General features: G+C 43.8%; 1 protein-coding gene across 5 annotated transcripts in view; it reads left to right on the top strand.

Annotated features, from left to right (window-relative positions):
• SEPTIN5 (septin 5) overlaps window positions 1-5073 on the top strand; it is a 59558-nt gene extending 54485 nt beyond the window's left edge. For all 5 annotated transcript variants that reach the window (XM_042441439.1, XM_042441441.1, XM_042441437.1 and 2 more), the window contains 2 exons: window positions 864-966; window positions 2212-5073. In XM_042441439.1, coding sequence (XP_042297373.1) covers window positions 864-966; window positions 2212-2268 — 160 coding nt within the window. In that variant the 3' untranslated portion in view covers window positions 2269-5073. The remainder of the gene's footprint in view (window positions 1-863; window positions 967-2211) is intronic.
• Window positions 5074-14055: the final 8982 nt, after the last annotated feature.

Raw genomic sequence — 14055 nt, 5'->3', positions numbered from 1 at the left:
ACATTGGAGATGGCTTGAAGGCACACAACAACACCAACAAAATACAAGAACAGAAGACTTGTCCCTTATTTCTCCTGGCAACCCTAATACACACATATATGTAGCATTTTCTAGGGACATCTAGCGGTGAGATGGTGCTATTATTAACATGATGCTGTCTCTTTCCTGAATTACATAATGATTGTTCTGCAAGATGGGGAGAGGATGAAAGGAAGGGATTAATGGATCTGGGGGGAAGGGGGGCTGCTGTAATAATCTGAGGAGAGTTGTCAAGTATCTTTCTTTTGCTAGGGGGTTCTGGCTGATATATCTTCCTAGCCATCTTTCTGAATGGCTAAGGAGTACTTGGAAGGGGGTTATTCTCCTTGTCCCTTTGCAGCTAATGTAATGGAGTCTTTGCTTGGCCACTGTGGTCTTTTGCTTTGCATCTGGTCTCCCTAGCTTTGCCCAGGCACTCTCTGAGATGCAGGGACCTCGACCTCTGCCCCATGGTGGAATTAATGGGGCTATTGCCCATGAGTGCCCCTCACCATCAGACAACACTGCTGTTTTGGAAAGCTTGGTTCCTACTGATATCATGTTGCCTCCAGCACATTTATCTTTAAAGGAATATGGTCTGAAAAGGAAAAGGTCTTGGGGCTGTATATTGCCAGTCTCTCATTTTGAGGGATTTATGAAGGCAGGAGTTACTATCCGAGTGGTGGAGTGAGTCTTTTAAACTGATGGCCCCAAGAGTGGGAGGTTATGTAGGATATCATGGACCAACATTGAATGGAACAACTTTCTGGATTGGAGAGGAGATGAAATCCAGTTGGATTTAAAAAGCAAAAACAAAACACCTTTCTTTTTCTTCTACCCTTCAGCAAGCTGACTCAGGACAACAGGATAGAAAGCCCAATTCCGATCCTGCCCCTTCCAACCCCAGATGCTGAAACAGAGAAGCTGATCAAGATGAAGGACGAAGAGGTAAGGCTCGGGTTTGGCCTTTGGCTGCGCAAGGGATTACCATTGTTTTATGGATCGCTTTAGGGAAGAAAGAGTTTGGTGTCACCCCCACCAAAGATAGGGATAAAGATGGAATGTATGTAGGCCATCAGAGAGCCAGTGTGGTGCAGGGGTTTAGATGTTGGACCGGGATTCGGGAGATCCAGGTTCAAGTCCCCACAGAGCCATGAGAACTCACTGTGTGACTTTGAGCAACATCACTGTGTCTCAGCCTGACCTATTTCACATGGTTATTGCAAGGATAGAAAGGTGAGGAGATCTGAGTGGAGAAAATTGTGAGATATCAGAGTAAGGAACCTAGCTGGATCATGTGAAGATCCATCTAACAGAAAAACCTGGCTGTTAACCCTGAAGGACTTCCACTCCTTTCCAATGTATCAAAACCCTTACTTTGGCTGCAAGGACACTTCAGGCAAAGAAATGGCTAAGGACTGTGGCAATCATTGTATAAGACCCCTTGGCATAACAGATACAGATTGAGTGTATGATAGTCGTATTTAAATATCTGGAAAGGGGTGGAACAAACTTGTTTTTTGCTGCTCCAGAGACTAGAACATGAACTGACGGATTTAAACTACTAGAAAAAGGGATTCCACCTAAATGTTTGGAAGAACTTCTTGACTGTAAGAGCTGTTTGATAGTGGAATAGATTGCCTCAGAGGGTGATGGGCTCGGCTTCTTTGAAATACTACACTTGTCCCTTCATATTTGCTAGGGTTAGGGGCACAAGACCCCTGTGAATATGGAAAGACCACAAATAACAAAAACACTATGTTTTTACCTGCGAGGACACCTCTCTAGGAATCTCTAGGTCCTCCAGTGCAACTCTGGGGTCAACATTTGACAGACATTGACCACAGAATTGTGCCGGAGGAGCTACAAATGCCTAGTAGAGTGTTCTCTCTAGGAATCTCTAGGTCTTTCACTGCAACTTTTAGTTAAAGCTGACCATAGAGTTTCATTGGGGGACCTAGATATTCCTAGAGAGAACATATTAATCAAATCCATGAATAATCATATCCGCAAATATCAAAGCCGCAGACATGGAGGGATGCGTGTAAAAGCAGAGGTTGGATGGGCTTTGGTCAGGAAGGATTAAGCAGGAGGCTCCTTCAAGACAGCGGGGTGAACTAGATGGCCCTTGCAGCCCCTTCCAAGTCTTGTGATTTTGTGACCCCTCACTCTTTATGTTTGGCCTTGTTCCAGTTGCGGAGAATGCAAGAAATGCTGCAGAAAATGCAGCAGCAGATGCAAGACCAGTGACGGGGGAGACCAGGATGGAAGGGCCCAGGAGTTCGTCCTTGTCACGGTCTGCGGTTCAGCCGGAATTGTGGACTCTTCAGGAAGGACTTTCTCATTGCAGGAAAAAAAAAAAGACTTGTGAGCAAGGGTGAAACCTACTCCCTCTCTCTAATTCAATGGTAGCCATTTTATTTTATTTTATTTTTGTTAGCAGGATGACGAAGAGACAGGAGGGGAAAGGGTTTACCTACCATTTTACCTACTGAAAAGCCCCTCCCATCCTCCGAATAGCCCAACCGTTTCCCCGGTTTTTTCCTAGGTGTACTAAACTCTTGTTAGGGAGCATTCTGGTATTTAAAAGACAAATATCACTGTTTCTATGGCATATGAAATTTTGAGGACTCTGTGAAAATGCACGTAAATGTTTACTCTTAACCAAGGTGCTGTGATCCTCCTCCAGCCCCTCCGTAATACCCTCTTTTGTAAAAAATAATAATAATTCTCCAACTTCTCTGAGGTCGTGGCAAATATTCCTGCAAGGCTGACATTACCTCTGGGGCAAAAACCTGTTTCTGAGATGGAGGAATGGGTGAAGAGACCTGACCACTTAAACCTCGTGCCTGGGGCATTCCCTGTGTGTGTGTTTTTTTTCCCCAGCCACTTTGAGAGAACAAGCAGAACGCTGGTTGGCATTTTGTAAGGTTTGGAGGCAGGCAGGTCATCTTCACTGTTTTTTCTCAAAACATTCCTGGCATATGAATCCCCCTACCCTGCTAAAAAAAACCCGAAGGCACTTTTGCATTAGTGGATGAAAGCGCTCCAGGAGGCCTTTTTTTTTTTAAACAAAAACAGCGTCCACTGCCCTTGTTTGACTGAGATATGCTACCACCGAATGAACGTGTGGATGCCATACTCTCCTGACAAAATGCATAGAAAAAGGGGTTCCTTTGAGATTTAGTATCATCTTCTTGCACTGGCCCATCCTTTCCACTCTTGCTTATCGAAGATCAAAACTGGATTCGGAGAGAAAGGTATGAATTGGATTGATTCATAAGGAGCTCAGGGGAATCCCTTTACAGATAGTGTCTTTAGAGTTCTACTGAATTCTACCTAAACACAGGAGCTGGAGTGAAGTTTGTGTGTCCATTTGGCTCAAATTGTGTCGTTTGAGTTGGACGTGTGGTGCTGACCTCAACGTTGCTTCAGTCGGCTCTGCTGTGTGAATGTTTGGCATGTAAAGCTTCAGTGTGCTTCTTAGCTTGTGTTGCTCAGTCATGCCACACCGTGGGGTTTTAAGGCTAGTGAATGAAGCTGGCAGTGTTACAGTGACTTAAGTCCACAGTGTAAGGGTGCTGAGAGCAAAATGGACATCCAGGAAATTGTGTGGCGGAAGTTGGAGAGTGTCAAAATCGGCAGTATGGCACATAGGTGGAATCAATTGAAAGTGTATGGAGCCGGCTGGTTTTTCTGCTGTGGCCGATGAAAATGTTTTGCAAGGTGGCATCCCGGCTGGGCGTATCCTCCTTCTCCTGTGCTTGGGGATTTTTAATAACTTGCGTTCCAAAGTCCACATTTCTACACCCAGAGAATTCAAATTCTAGGTGCAGCATTGGAAAGTGACTGGAGGGGCCTCCAGGGAGGAAAGAGCATTTTATGAGAGCAGCCATCCACTTTTTCTCTCCACTTTTAATTTCCAGACTGCAGTGGATCTACCTGTTATGTTCATTTTTTCCTCCCTTCTTGCTTTAAGGCAACCAGAAGAGAAGCAGGACTCTGATATTTCTAACAGTTGTGCAGAACCAGGGGTTTGGAAGAGAGCAACCTGTGCAGGTGTAACCAAAAAATCTAAACCTGCTCCAAAATCTTCTCTGTTTCTACTAAAGAGAAACGTTATCCTCTTCAGTATTTATCACCATTTCCTCTCACTTGTTTCTTTTTTTGATCTCTTTTAAAAAGAAAATTAAAACAAGACAGTACATGGTGGCGAGATGGATGGGTTGTATCCACACTACACATTTATGCCAGTTTCATGCCACCTTAGTTGTTCTGCTTCCAGCCTATGGAATTCTGAGATTTGTAGTTTTGCTGATTCTCTATCAGAGTGCCCTAATGCTGTTGTTCAAGGGAGTGCACTAGAGAATGCTAACTCCCTGACTAGTTTTAAATTCCAGGATTCTTTAGGATAGATGCATGGCTGTTATAATGGTGCAGTGTAAATACACCCTCCATCTGCTGACCAGGTACCTTCTGTGGATGATCAATTTCAAGGTCTTGCTGCTTCTGATGGTTCTTTTTCTTTAAACCAGAATCAGACACAACAACACCTCAAACAGAGGATGCCGTCACACTGAGTACTTCTGTTCAGATAGACTCAGTGCCTGTGGACTTCCAAGCACGTTTGGACTGCAGCTCCCATAATCCTCTACACAGCCTATGCTGAATGGCCAGAGTTGGCCAGACTAAGCGGGAGGACTGTCCTCTGTGGGACAGGACACATGGGGCTCATTCCCACTTATGTTTAAGCCAGTTTGGGATTCGCCTTTGCTCCGTGTTGGTAAATCAATTCTAAAAAGTCCGTCGTTCCCACTATGAAAGCCGATCTTTTCATTATCCCCTTGTACAGTAATTGCTTTTTTGGGGGCACGATTGTCATCCCCACTAGTCTGCGCCACTTCAAAATGCATGTCAATCATCCGTGCATCATCGGTGACGTAGCGGCAACCCAAGCAGCCCAGCTTGGGAACTATATATATATGTATACTATATATATTGATAGAAGATTCGATTCATGGGGGGGGGAATGGTGGATCTATCAAAAACTGAGGAGGGATGGTAAAACCCTTCTGCCATTAGTCTCTCCCCTCCAGAATGATGCGATTCAGATCTGTCATTCCCACTTGTTGAACATGCTTCAGAATCGATTCTTTTCAAAAGAACCGCTAGGAAACTAGTGTCTGGAAAAACCGGGTTTTTTTTTGTTTGTCTCGCTTTATCACGACAGAAATCGATCAAATAGGACTGGAACCGGTTTCAAATGGGAATGATGATCATATAACCTGATCGGAGATTTGCTTTAAATCATAGTGGGAATGCGCCTATGGCCTTGGATATGTCTATCTCTGTTTCTGCTTCACTGATGAGAAAGGCCTCTTCTCTGCAGTTCCTAGAGCTGTTTTCTTTCTCTTTGTGACCATGGGGTACAAGGGGACCACTTGGGGGAAGGCAGATGGAACTGCTGAAGAGAGATAAGCATGCTCTTTTTATGCAGCCATGCCTACATTCCACTTTTGTGCTTCTTTCGTGCTAATCTCACATCCCGGGAGTAGCGCTGCTCCTAATATGGTCTCCTCTGATAAGGCGATGCTCCAAAGGAGACCAGGGCAACCAATGTGACCATGCCACAGTGTCCATATAGTTGCTTTTTTTTGTCTCTGGCTTTCAGGGTGCTGCACAAAACCCACATGAGAATCAGTTGTGGATATTGGTGTGCATTTAACATGCCTCTCCTCCAGTACATAACAATTTGCATGCAACTGTAGATACTTCTTAATGTTTGACCAGTGCAGAGTGGAGCTTGGAAAGCCTACTTTTTTTTTTTGGACCATGTAGTCATATGGTTCAGGATTTCTAGGAGTCTTAGTCCAAAAAACAAATGTTTCCAAATAGTGTTAAATGTGTGGTGTGAGGAAACAAGATGATGTGAGGCCAATCTAAGGCCTAGTTCTTATTTTTATAATGGTAGTATGTTTTCCAGCAGGAACAGCTATCACAGGACAAGTCCCAGATTTAATCCCCAGCATCTCCAGTTAAAAGGAATCAGGTAGAATGAGATGAATAGGACTAGCCTGAAACCTTGGTTGGGACAGACAATACAAGAGGAGATGGACGAATGATCTGACCTTGTATAAGGTAGCTGAAGAAGACAGAACATGAAAGAAGAAGCTATTTGGGTGAAGTTGGCTCCACGTATGGTTTGGCCAGTTTTGAACACATCACCTCCTTTCCTTTTTGGGCAGTTTTGCTTGCATTGTTAAAACTGCCTGTACTGGGTATCATGCTTCATACAAAGAGCTATTTGCCTTGTTAAAAATGTGAATGATTAGAAAGAAGAGATGCTTAGCGGGCACTTTTGCTTCTTGCAAAAAAAAAAAAAAAAAGCATGCACTTATGTAACAAAAGCAAACATGGAGATCTTTGTCTGTTCAGAGTGGGCTTTATAGCCAGTTTGTCATGAGCTGTATCTGATAGCTATGTAGCATCGTAACTCCATCACAGTAGCTATGTGATCACTGGTTGGTTGAGCTCTTCACTGAGAAGATGCTTTTTAAAATGAAGTGGCAGTAAAACAGCCCTTCCATGAAAAATATATTCACCAGTAAACAGTAGCTTTATCTCCATTTACAAGACCTTGCAATTGGTGTTCATAACAGTAACTACCTACCAATGTAAGATCGATGCATTAAGCATCCGTCTTCAGTTTAATTAATTCCTTGTGAAAGTCTTCTGCACAATTTGCTAAAGCATCTCTTCTTAAATTAAAAAAGAAAGAATTCAGTTAAAGCTATATCCCATTGTATTAGTTCCCAGTCCTTAGCACTGGGTGATCTTGTATTGGAATGGGCCATTTCTGATCAGATAGGTATCCTTTGACTGATTGCTTAGAAAACCAAGGCACTAATATCTTCTGCCTGGCTCAGTCTGGAGCAAGGAGATGGAATATATGGCCCTCCAGATGAAACACCCATCAGCCCTAGCCAGCACAGTAGTGATGGGAATGTCTGACCAGCAACGTCCAGAAAGTCATAAATGGCCATCCCTGGTCTAAAGGGCTGCTCATCTGGGCAGCTGCCTTTCAAAGCAGAGAGCAGATGGGAACAGCTTTGCATGATCTGGCTGTTCTTTACCAGCAATGATTCATGTTTTGGGGGAGATGGCCTAGCTCCAATTATTTGTCTCAACTTGAGTAGACCCACTGACTCGATCGTCATTGGGTAAGTCAACATTACACATGTTCCTTGCACTCGATGGTTGGGACTGCTCTACTTGGGACAAACAATTGGATTTAGGTTGGCAGCTGCAGGGGTCTGTCATTGGTGAAAGGCCATCTCTGGGGGTTGCAGTGGTGGGTACCTCGTAGCACTCACAGATCTTGTCAGCCTGCAACGTCAAGGTGATCTAACCAGTGCAACCAGTGATGAGAGAGGATAAGAATTGACCAGACAGTTACAGGGTCCTATGTTTCTACATTATGTGACAGGAAAGGGGCTTCCAAGAAAGCAGAAGATCTTGAGGCTTCCCCCACCCCAACCATAATTGGTATAAAGAGCACACAAATAGTTGCACATCTAGTTCAGCATCCTTTTTTCATAGACACCAAGCAGGTGTCTATGGGATGCCCCAGAGAGGCACAGGAACAGGACTGTAGCCTTTCCACTCATGTTCCTCCAAGAGATTGCTATCCCTGACCCCAGCACAGACCCATCATGTTTGAGAGCCAGTGGGGATACTGAGTGCTGCGGTCTGACATACCAGCATCCTCCAAGGGATGCTGTCTCTGACCCCAGCACAGAGGCATAATAATGACTGAGAGCGATTGGGATGCTGCGTCCTGCAGTCCAACACACCTAACAGGCATTGGATTGGGCTTGGCTGAGTTGTAAAACGTGGTAGGGGTATGGAAATGTCTAGACCAATCCTGGAAACAGACTCTCAAAGAAGGATCAGGATCCTTTCTGCGGAGGGGGAAGGCTTTTTGAGGCACCCATTTAATCCTTTGCCCTTGGACTGCATTGCGTCTCAAAAGCCAGCTAGAAACCTCAAAGAAATTTGGATCAAAATAAGTTGGTGGTTCAAAAATGGAGGCACATTCCCTGTTGACTTTGCATACCATGACTGGAACCCAGAAAGGTGGGTGGGCAATATCTGAAGTCTTTAAAAAGTGTTCAAGAAATCCTTAAGGAAAAGTGTCCTCCAGCTCATTCCACTGAATTGGACCAGAAATAGCCATAGGAGCCCTAGCTGACACTATCAGGCCGAGGAAGACACCGTGGATGAGATGAAATCACAGTAGGTTTGTTGACATTGGCATCCTATCACTTCGTGTGGCAACTATCTGTTGTTCTCTACACCTTGAAGGGCTTAAGACACTGTTTTGGTGTTGAGCTATAAGATCAGTGATAAGTTGCAGAGGGGGGTGGTGGTCCCATTATTGTTGGTTTTGGGCTCGCTCACCTCCAGTGTTTTGCATCTCATGGCAGGCTTTTGTAGGACATAAAATGGCGGAAATGAAGGGAACAAAACGGTGGGGCTTGGGGATTTCATTAAGACGCCCCTTTCCCCCATACGGACCCTCTCTCCCCATAATTTGAGCACTGCCATAAATGCGACGAGTATCGAACGAAAGCTACCGGTGCATTTCTTGCTTTCTCCCAACAGGTTAGGCCTGCACACTTCCTTCCAGATGCACTCCAGGTGTGCTCTTACTTGTGTCGTGTTGTGTTTGGAAATCTCTCTGGTGGTGGTTGTGTGTGCGTGTGTATGTGTGTGTGTCGGGGAGCAAGCCCTGCGCTTCCATAAGTGATATGTGGGGGTTGGTGGGAATGGGGCAAGGCCTTGTGTGCCTCCCTCGGAGAGGCAGTGACAGTGAGCCTATTATTTGTTTTTTGTGCCAATGGGCCGACTTGCACCCGGGGTCGGCAGTTGGCCACTTGACGGTACTAGCTTTGTGCTTGTTCTCACAGGTTGCTCCGCATGCCTTTTAATGTGTTGGGTTTTTTTTTAATTTTAATTTTTAACCTGGAAAGGGGAAGGGGGAAAGTTTGCTCCCCATGCCATGATGCGCTGGTTTCTTGCCTTTTCTCAGGCCTCCCCACCACACTTGTTGCAGCCATGTTGTAAACTGTGGCTTGTCGCTACCGCTTCTGTGACACCCGAGCTTGCCTTGCTCTGTTCTGTACTTCTTTCTGGTTTTGTTTTGTTTTGTTTTGTTTTGTAAATTTTGGAACATTTTGTCATTGTGATCCAAGAGAACCGAACCTTTTAAAATAGCTCCATTTTATTAAAATTATTGTAATTATTAATATAATGTTTACTATCTGAACTGATCAATGAAGTAAACTAAAAGCAAAAAATGAACCCGTGTATCCTTGTTTTTGATTGCCCTGTTGAATTAATAACTACAACATACATACCTATCTACACACAAACACATATAGATTGATTCTCCCTTATCCAGAATTCCGGAAGTGGAAATATTTCAAAAACTAAAACGTTTTTCATAGGTTGCTGAGATAGTGACACCTGATGGTTTGTCGTATGCAATTTTTGCCTATGCACAAAAATATTAAAAATATTATATTAGATTAGCTTCAAGGGATGTGTGCATGTATTACACATATTCCAGGAAAACAAAATCAGGGAGCCAAAGAAATTTTGTGTTTAGAGTTGGGTCCCATCTGCAAGGTATCTCATTATATATATGGAAATATATCAAAATCCCCCAGATTCAGAAATCCCAAACACTTCTGGTCCTAAACATTTTAGCTAAGGGAGATTCAACCTGTCACTATATATAGGCTGAGATCCTACTTCAGAGTTGTGTAGCAGCAATCTCCACATGTGTGGTTATGCATTAATGGTGCTACACAATTCTTATAGTGAATGAGAACACAGTACAACTGAACCATAATATGAAATGTGCAGCTGAATGCACCACCAAATGTACATGCCCACCCATCCATGAGGTGCATCTGTGTACAGTGAGTACACATGCACAATATAACTCCATGCCTAATGGCACCACAACTCTGCTTCCACAACTTTGTATTTAATGCAGCTGTTCCACAAAAATGTCCAGCCACTTCTTCAGGGGAACTTGTGTATTTGTGTGTAAGAGACCAACAGGATTCTGTCCAAATGTGATTTTTAAAAATTAATTTCTATATGCATCTCTTGGATCAGGACTTGACTATCCAACAGGCATCATAGCTCTCTAGACATTAAACTACAGTTCCCAGCAGTTGGAATGTATCAAAAGGCATACTTAAATGGTTATGTTGAGAGAGAGAAAAGACAGATTTTAATAAAACAATAAAACAATATTTCCAGGGTATGAAATGCACTCACATGCACTGTTTAGTGCCGATGCATTGGACTATTACTTTGGAGAGCAGGGTTTGAGTCCTCAATTGGCATGGAAAAACCCACTGGGTAACCTTAGGCAAGATACACTTTCTTGGCCGCAGAGGTTGGCAGTGGCAAACTCCCTCTGAAGAAACTTGCCCAGAAAACCCCATGATAGGCTTGCCTTCTGGGCCCCAAGTTGGAAGTGCAACAACAACGTGTAACCTGAAGGTAATTTTATACAATACTGAAAATAATTTTGTGCATGAAATGAAGTTGGTGTACACTGAACAGTCAGAAAGCAAAGGTGTCACTGTCTCAGCGACCCATGGCAAAAGTTTGGCTTTGGGGATATTTTGAAATTCCGGATAAGGGAGATGCAACGTCTACAGCTACAAGGAAGAAAACCTGGAGTAAATAGGAGTGGGTTATTGCATGAAACGGCTATGAGATCTATTCAGTTTTAGCACTCAAAATCAAATTCTTATCAGGGGTCAAGCCCTGGAGGCTGCTGCTATGTCCACTTACTGTCCAGACAGGGAAGGAAAAGCGAGAACTAAATTGGGACCAAAAGCAGCTGTAAAAGGAAATGAAGGCCCCATACAGATAGGTCAAAATAAAGCTGCTTATGGTCAGTTTGGAGGTATGCTGCTTAAATGATGCATGTGTCCTAAGAGTCCAGAAGCCACGCCAAAGCCACACTCCAGTCCTAAGGACCAGAGCGTGGCTTTGGCACAGCTTCCGGACTTTTAGGACACATGCATCATTTAAACAAAAGCGATCCGAAGCAGCTTTATTTTGGCCTGTCTGTATTGATTGATTGAGATTTTATTTCTATACCGCCGTTCCCACGATCACGGCGGTTTACAAGCAGTACAAATGCGATACAATACAGATTAAAAAACCAAACTTCACATGTATGGGCCCCAAGCTACTCTCCATCTGGAAGATGGCCTCATTTTCTTTCTACTAGCAGCTGAGACAGTGCTGCTTCATCATTCGAGTTGCTTGCATAGCCAATAAATGGTCATATGGGTACCCCCCCCCCCTTCAAGGCCTGGGACAGAGGCTTTGGCGAGGTCTGCAAAGGACTAGTGAACAGTTCCTTCTGCCCTATCCAAACAAACAAACATCCACAGTTACATGTGTGTATGTCACCAACAGGATTCCAGTCTATGTCTTTTCCACTTGGCTCTGGTTCATAGATGACACCCCTGGGTGGTGCAGGGTCTCTCCATGCCGGAGCGCTTCCAGAAGAGTTAACAAGTTGCTGGCACAAACTCCAGATCATTTCCTTGTCGGGGAGGTTGTAGATCCAGATTTCCAGGCTGGATTGGGCTTTCCTAAACAGGTCCTTGCAATGCAATGATTCTCATTTGGTAAACTTCACCGAGTCACTGTCAGCCTAACCATGGGGTGGTGGTGGGTGAGTTGTAAGGGTAGAAGTGATGGCGGAGCTATGCAGGATGGTGGTACCCAAAGTGGTGATCTCATGACTGGAGCTGCCATCTGAAGTATCCAAAAATGAGTAGCTTGTTCGGGTCTGGTTGGATTTGCAGTGTCATCCCAGGCACAGCGTTGGTACATATCTCTATCATGGCAAATTTCCTTCTTTCACCGGATGTGGCGAACTTTTGTTCTTAACTAAGGCCGATGCCAGCTTTGGGCTGTCAAGTCATCAAGAATCTATCGGAACATGACAGGAATACTACTACAATGGAAAACACTTTCATTAAAACAAACAACAGTTGAAAACAGTGGTTCCCAAGCTTTGGTCCACGAGATGTTTGAGACTTGCGCTCCCAGAATTTTTTACTCTTGACCAAGCTGGCTGGAGCTTCTGGGAGTCGATGTCCAAAACATCTGGAGGGCCAAAGTTTGGGAACGACTCATTTAAAAGGACACATAAAACTTAAACATTCAAAAACAATCCACATTTAAAATGCATCATTTAAATTCACATGTAAAGTCCATCATCCTCATGTCCTTGACCTCCCTGGTCAGTTCTAATAGAATCACTCTGTTGGAGTTTGCTCCCTACAAGTTTGGGACCTTTTTTCTATGGCAGATAAATTGTTGGCAGGGCTCTGAGCTTCTTGAAGCGGAGAAGACCACTTTGGGAAGGGATGGGCTCACCATTTGTCACTAAGACATTTGAACAGGAGATCCAAAATGGCACTTTTTTAAACAGCAGACAGACACACTCTCACATGGTATGGCCCAAAATGGCCAAATGTGACCCACAGCATTTTGGCCATCCCCGCTGTAGAAGATTTGTCAAACTAGACCAACCCTTGTCCGGATCAAGGCAAGTAGTAGTCCTAATCTATTCTGCATTGGTCAGACCACATCTGGAATCCCGTGTCCACTTCTGGGAATTATAGTTTAAGAAGGATATTGACAAGCTGGGATGGAGGAAGGTGGGGTAATAATAATAATAATAATAATAATAATAATAATAATAATAATGGTGGTGGTGGTGATGATGATGATGATGATGATGTCCACAGGATAGCAGCCAAGATGAGCAAAGGTCTGGAAACTAAGATTATCCAAGGTCTGGAAACCAAACATATCCAGCTTCCTCCCTATATTTATGTCCACCTTGGAGAAAAGGAGACGGGTGATATGAAAGCCATCTTTAAATATCTGAAGGAATGTCACAAAAAAGATGGAGCAATCCTGTTTTCTGCTGCTCCAGAGACTAGGACACGGAACAGTGGATTCAAATTACAGGAAAAAAGATTTCCTCAAAACATTAAGAACTTTTTGACTTTAAGAGCAATGGAACAGATTCTCTCAAAGGGTGATGGACTCTTCTTCTTTGGAGGATTTTAAACAGAGGTTGGATGGCCATGTCCCAGGAATGCCTTAGCACTGCATTCGGTACATGACCCTTGGGGTCCCTTCCAACTCTATGATTCTTCTTCCACATGGTTGGTTTTTTCTTAGTTACTTAACTCTGTAGTAAGCAGACACTATGGCAAGGAAGCAGGTTTTGGATACCGTTTCCCTTCAGTCTAAGCCAGCAGGACAGTTAGTGTTTAAGACAGTGATGTCCAAACTCTGGCCTTCCAGGTGTTTTGGACTTCAGCTCCTAGAAGCCTCAGCCATCTTGGTTAATGGTCTGGGATTCTGGGAGCTGAAGTCCAAAACACCTGGAAGGCCAGAGTTTGGACATCATTGTTATAAGAGAAAGCATGGCACTCTAACCATTGCACCACAGTGGCAAAAACATACTTTATTACACAATGCAGCGGCGTATTTAAACACCGCAAGAGACTTTCCTCAGACTTTCCCAACCTGGGACCCTGAGACACTGTTGGGCTACCACTCCCATCTCCCTCAGCCAGTATGGCCAATGGTTGGGAATGACGTGAGCTATAGTTTCAATGTAGTATGGAGAGTTTCAAATTCTCCATCTCCTACTGGACTGATTCTACATGCATTTTTTAAATAGGCAGCTGTATTCATATAAAATTGTTGTTATTAAGTATTTCATGCTCATTTAATAACATTGGCTAGAATCCTCTCTCATGGTATACATTACGTAGCTTTATGTATACTTGACTATGTACCACAGGCTCTAAGGAACCCTGTTAGTGAATTGCAAAGATGACACCAGCTAGGGTTGGATGTACCAAACAAAATGCACAAAATACATGCTGCAAGCTTTCCCTGCACAAA

This window comes from Sceloporus undulatus, chromosome 10 (assembly GCF_019175285.1).
Source record: "Sceloporus undulatus isolate JIND9_A2432 ecotype Alabama chromosome 10, SceUnd_v1.1, whole genome shotgun sequence".
Lineage (NCBI taxonomy): Eukaryota > Metazoa > Chordata > Lepidosauria > Squamata > Phrynosomatidae > Sceloporus > Sceloporus undulatus.
Note: the sequence above shows the minus strand (reverse complement) of the source record. Positions and strands in the feature narration are given on the sequence as shown.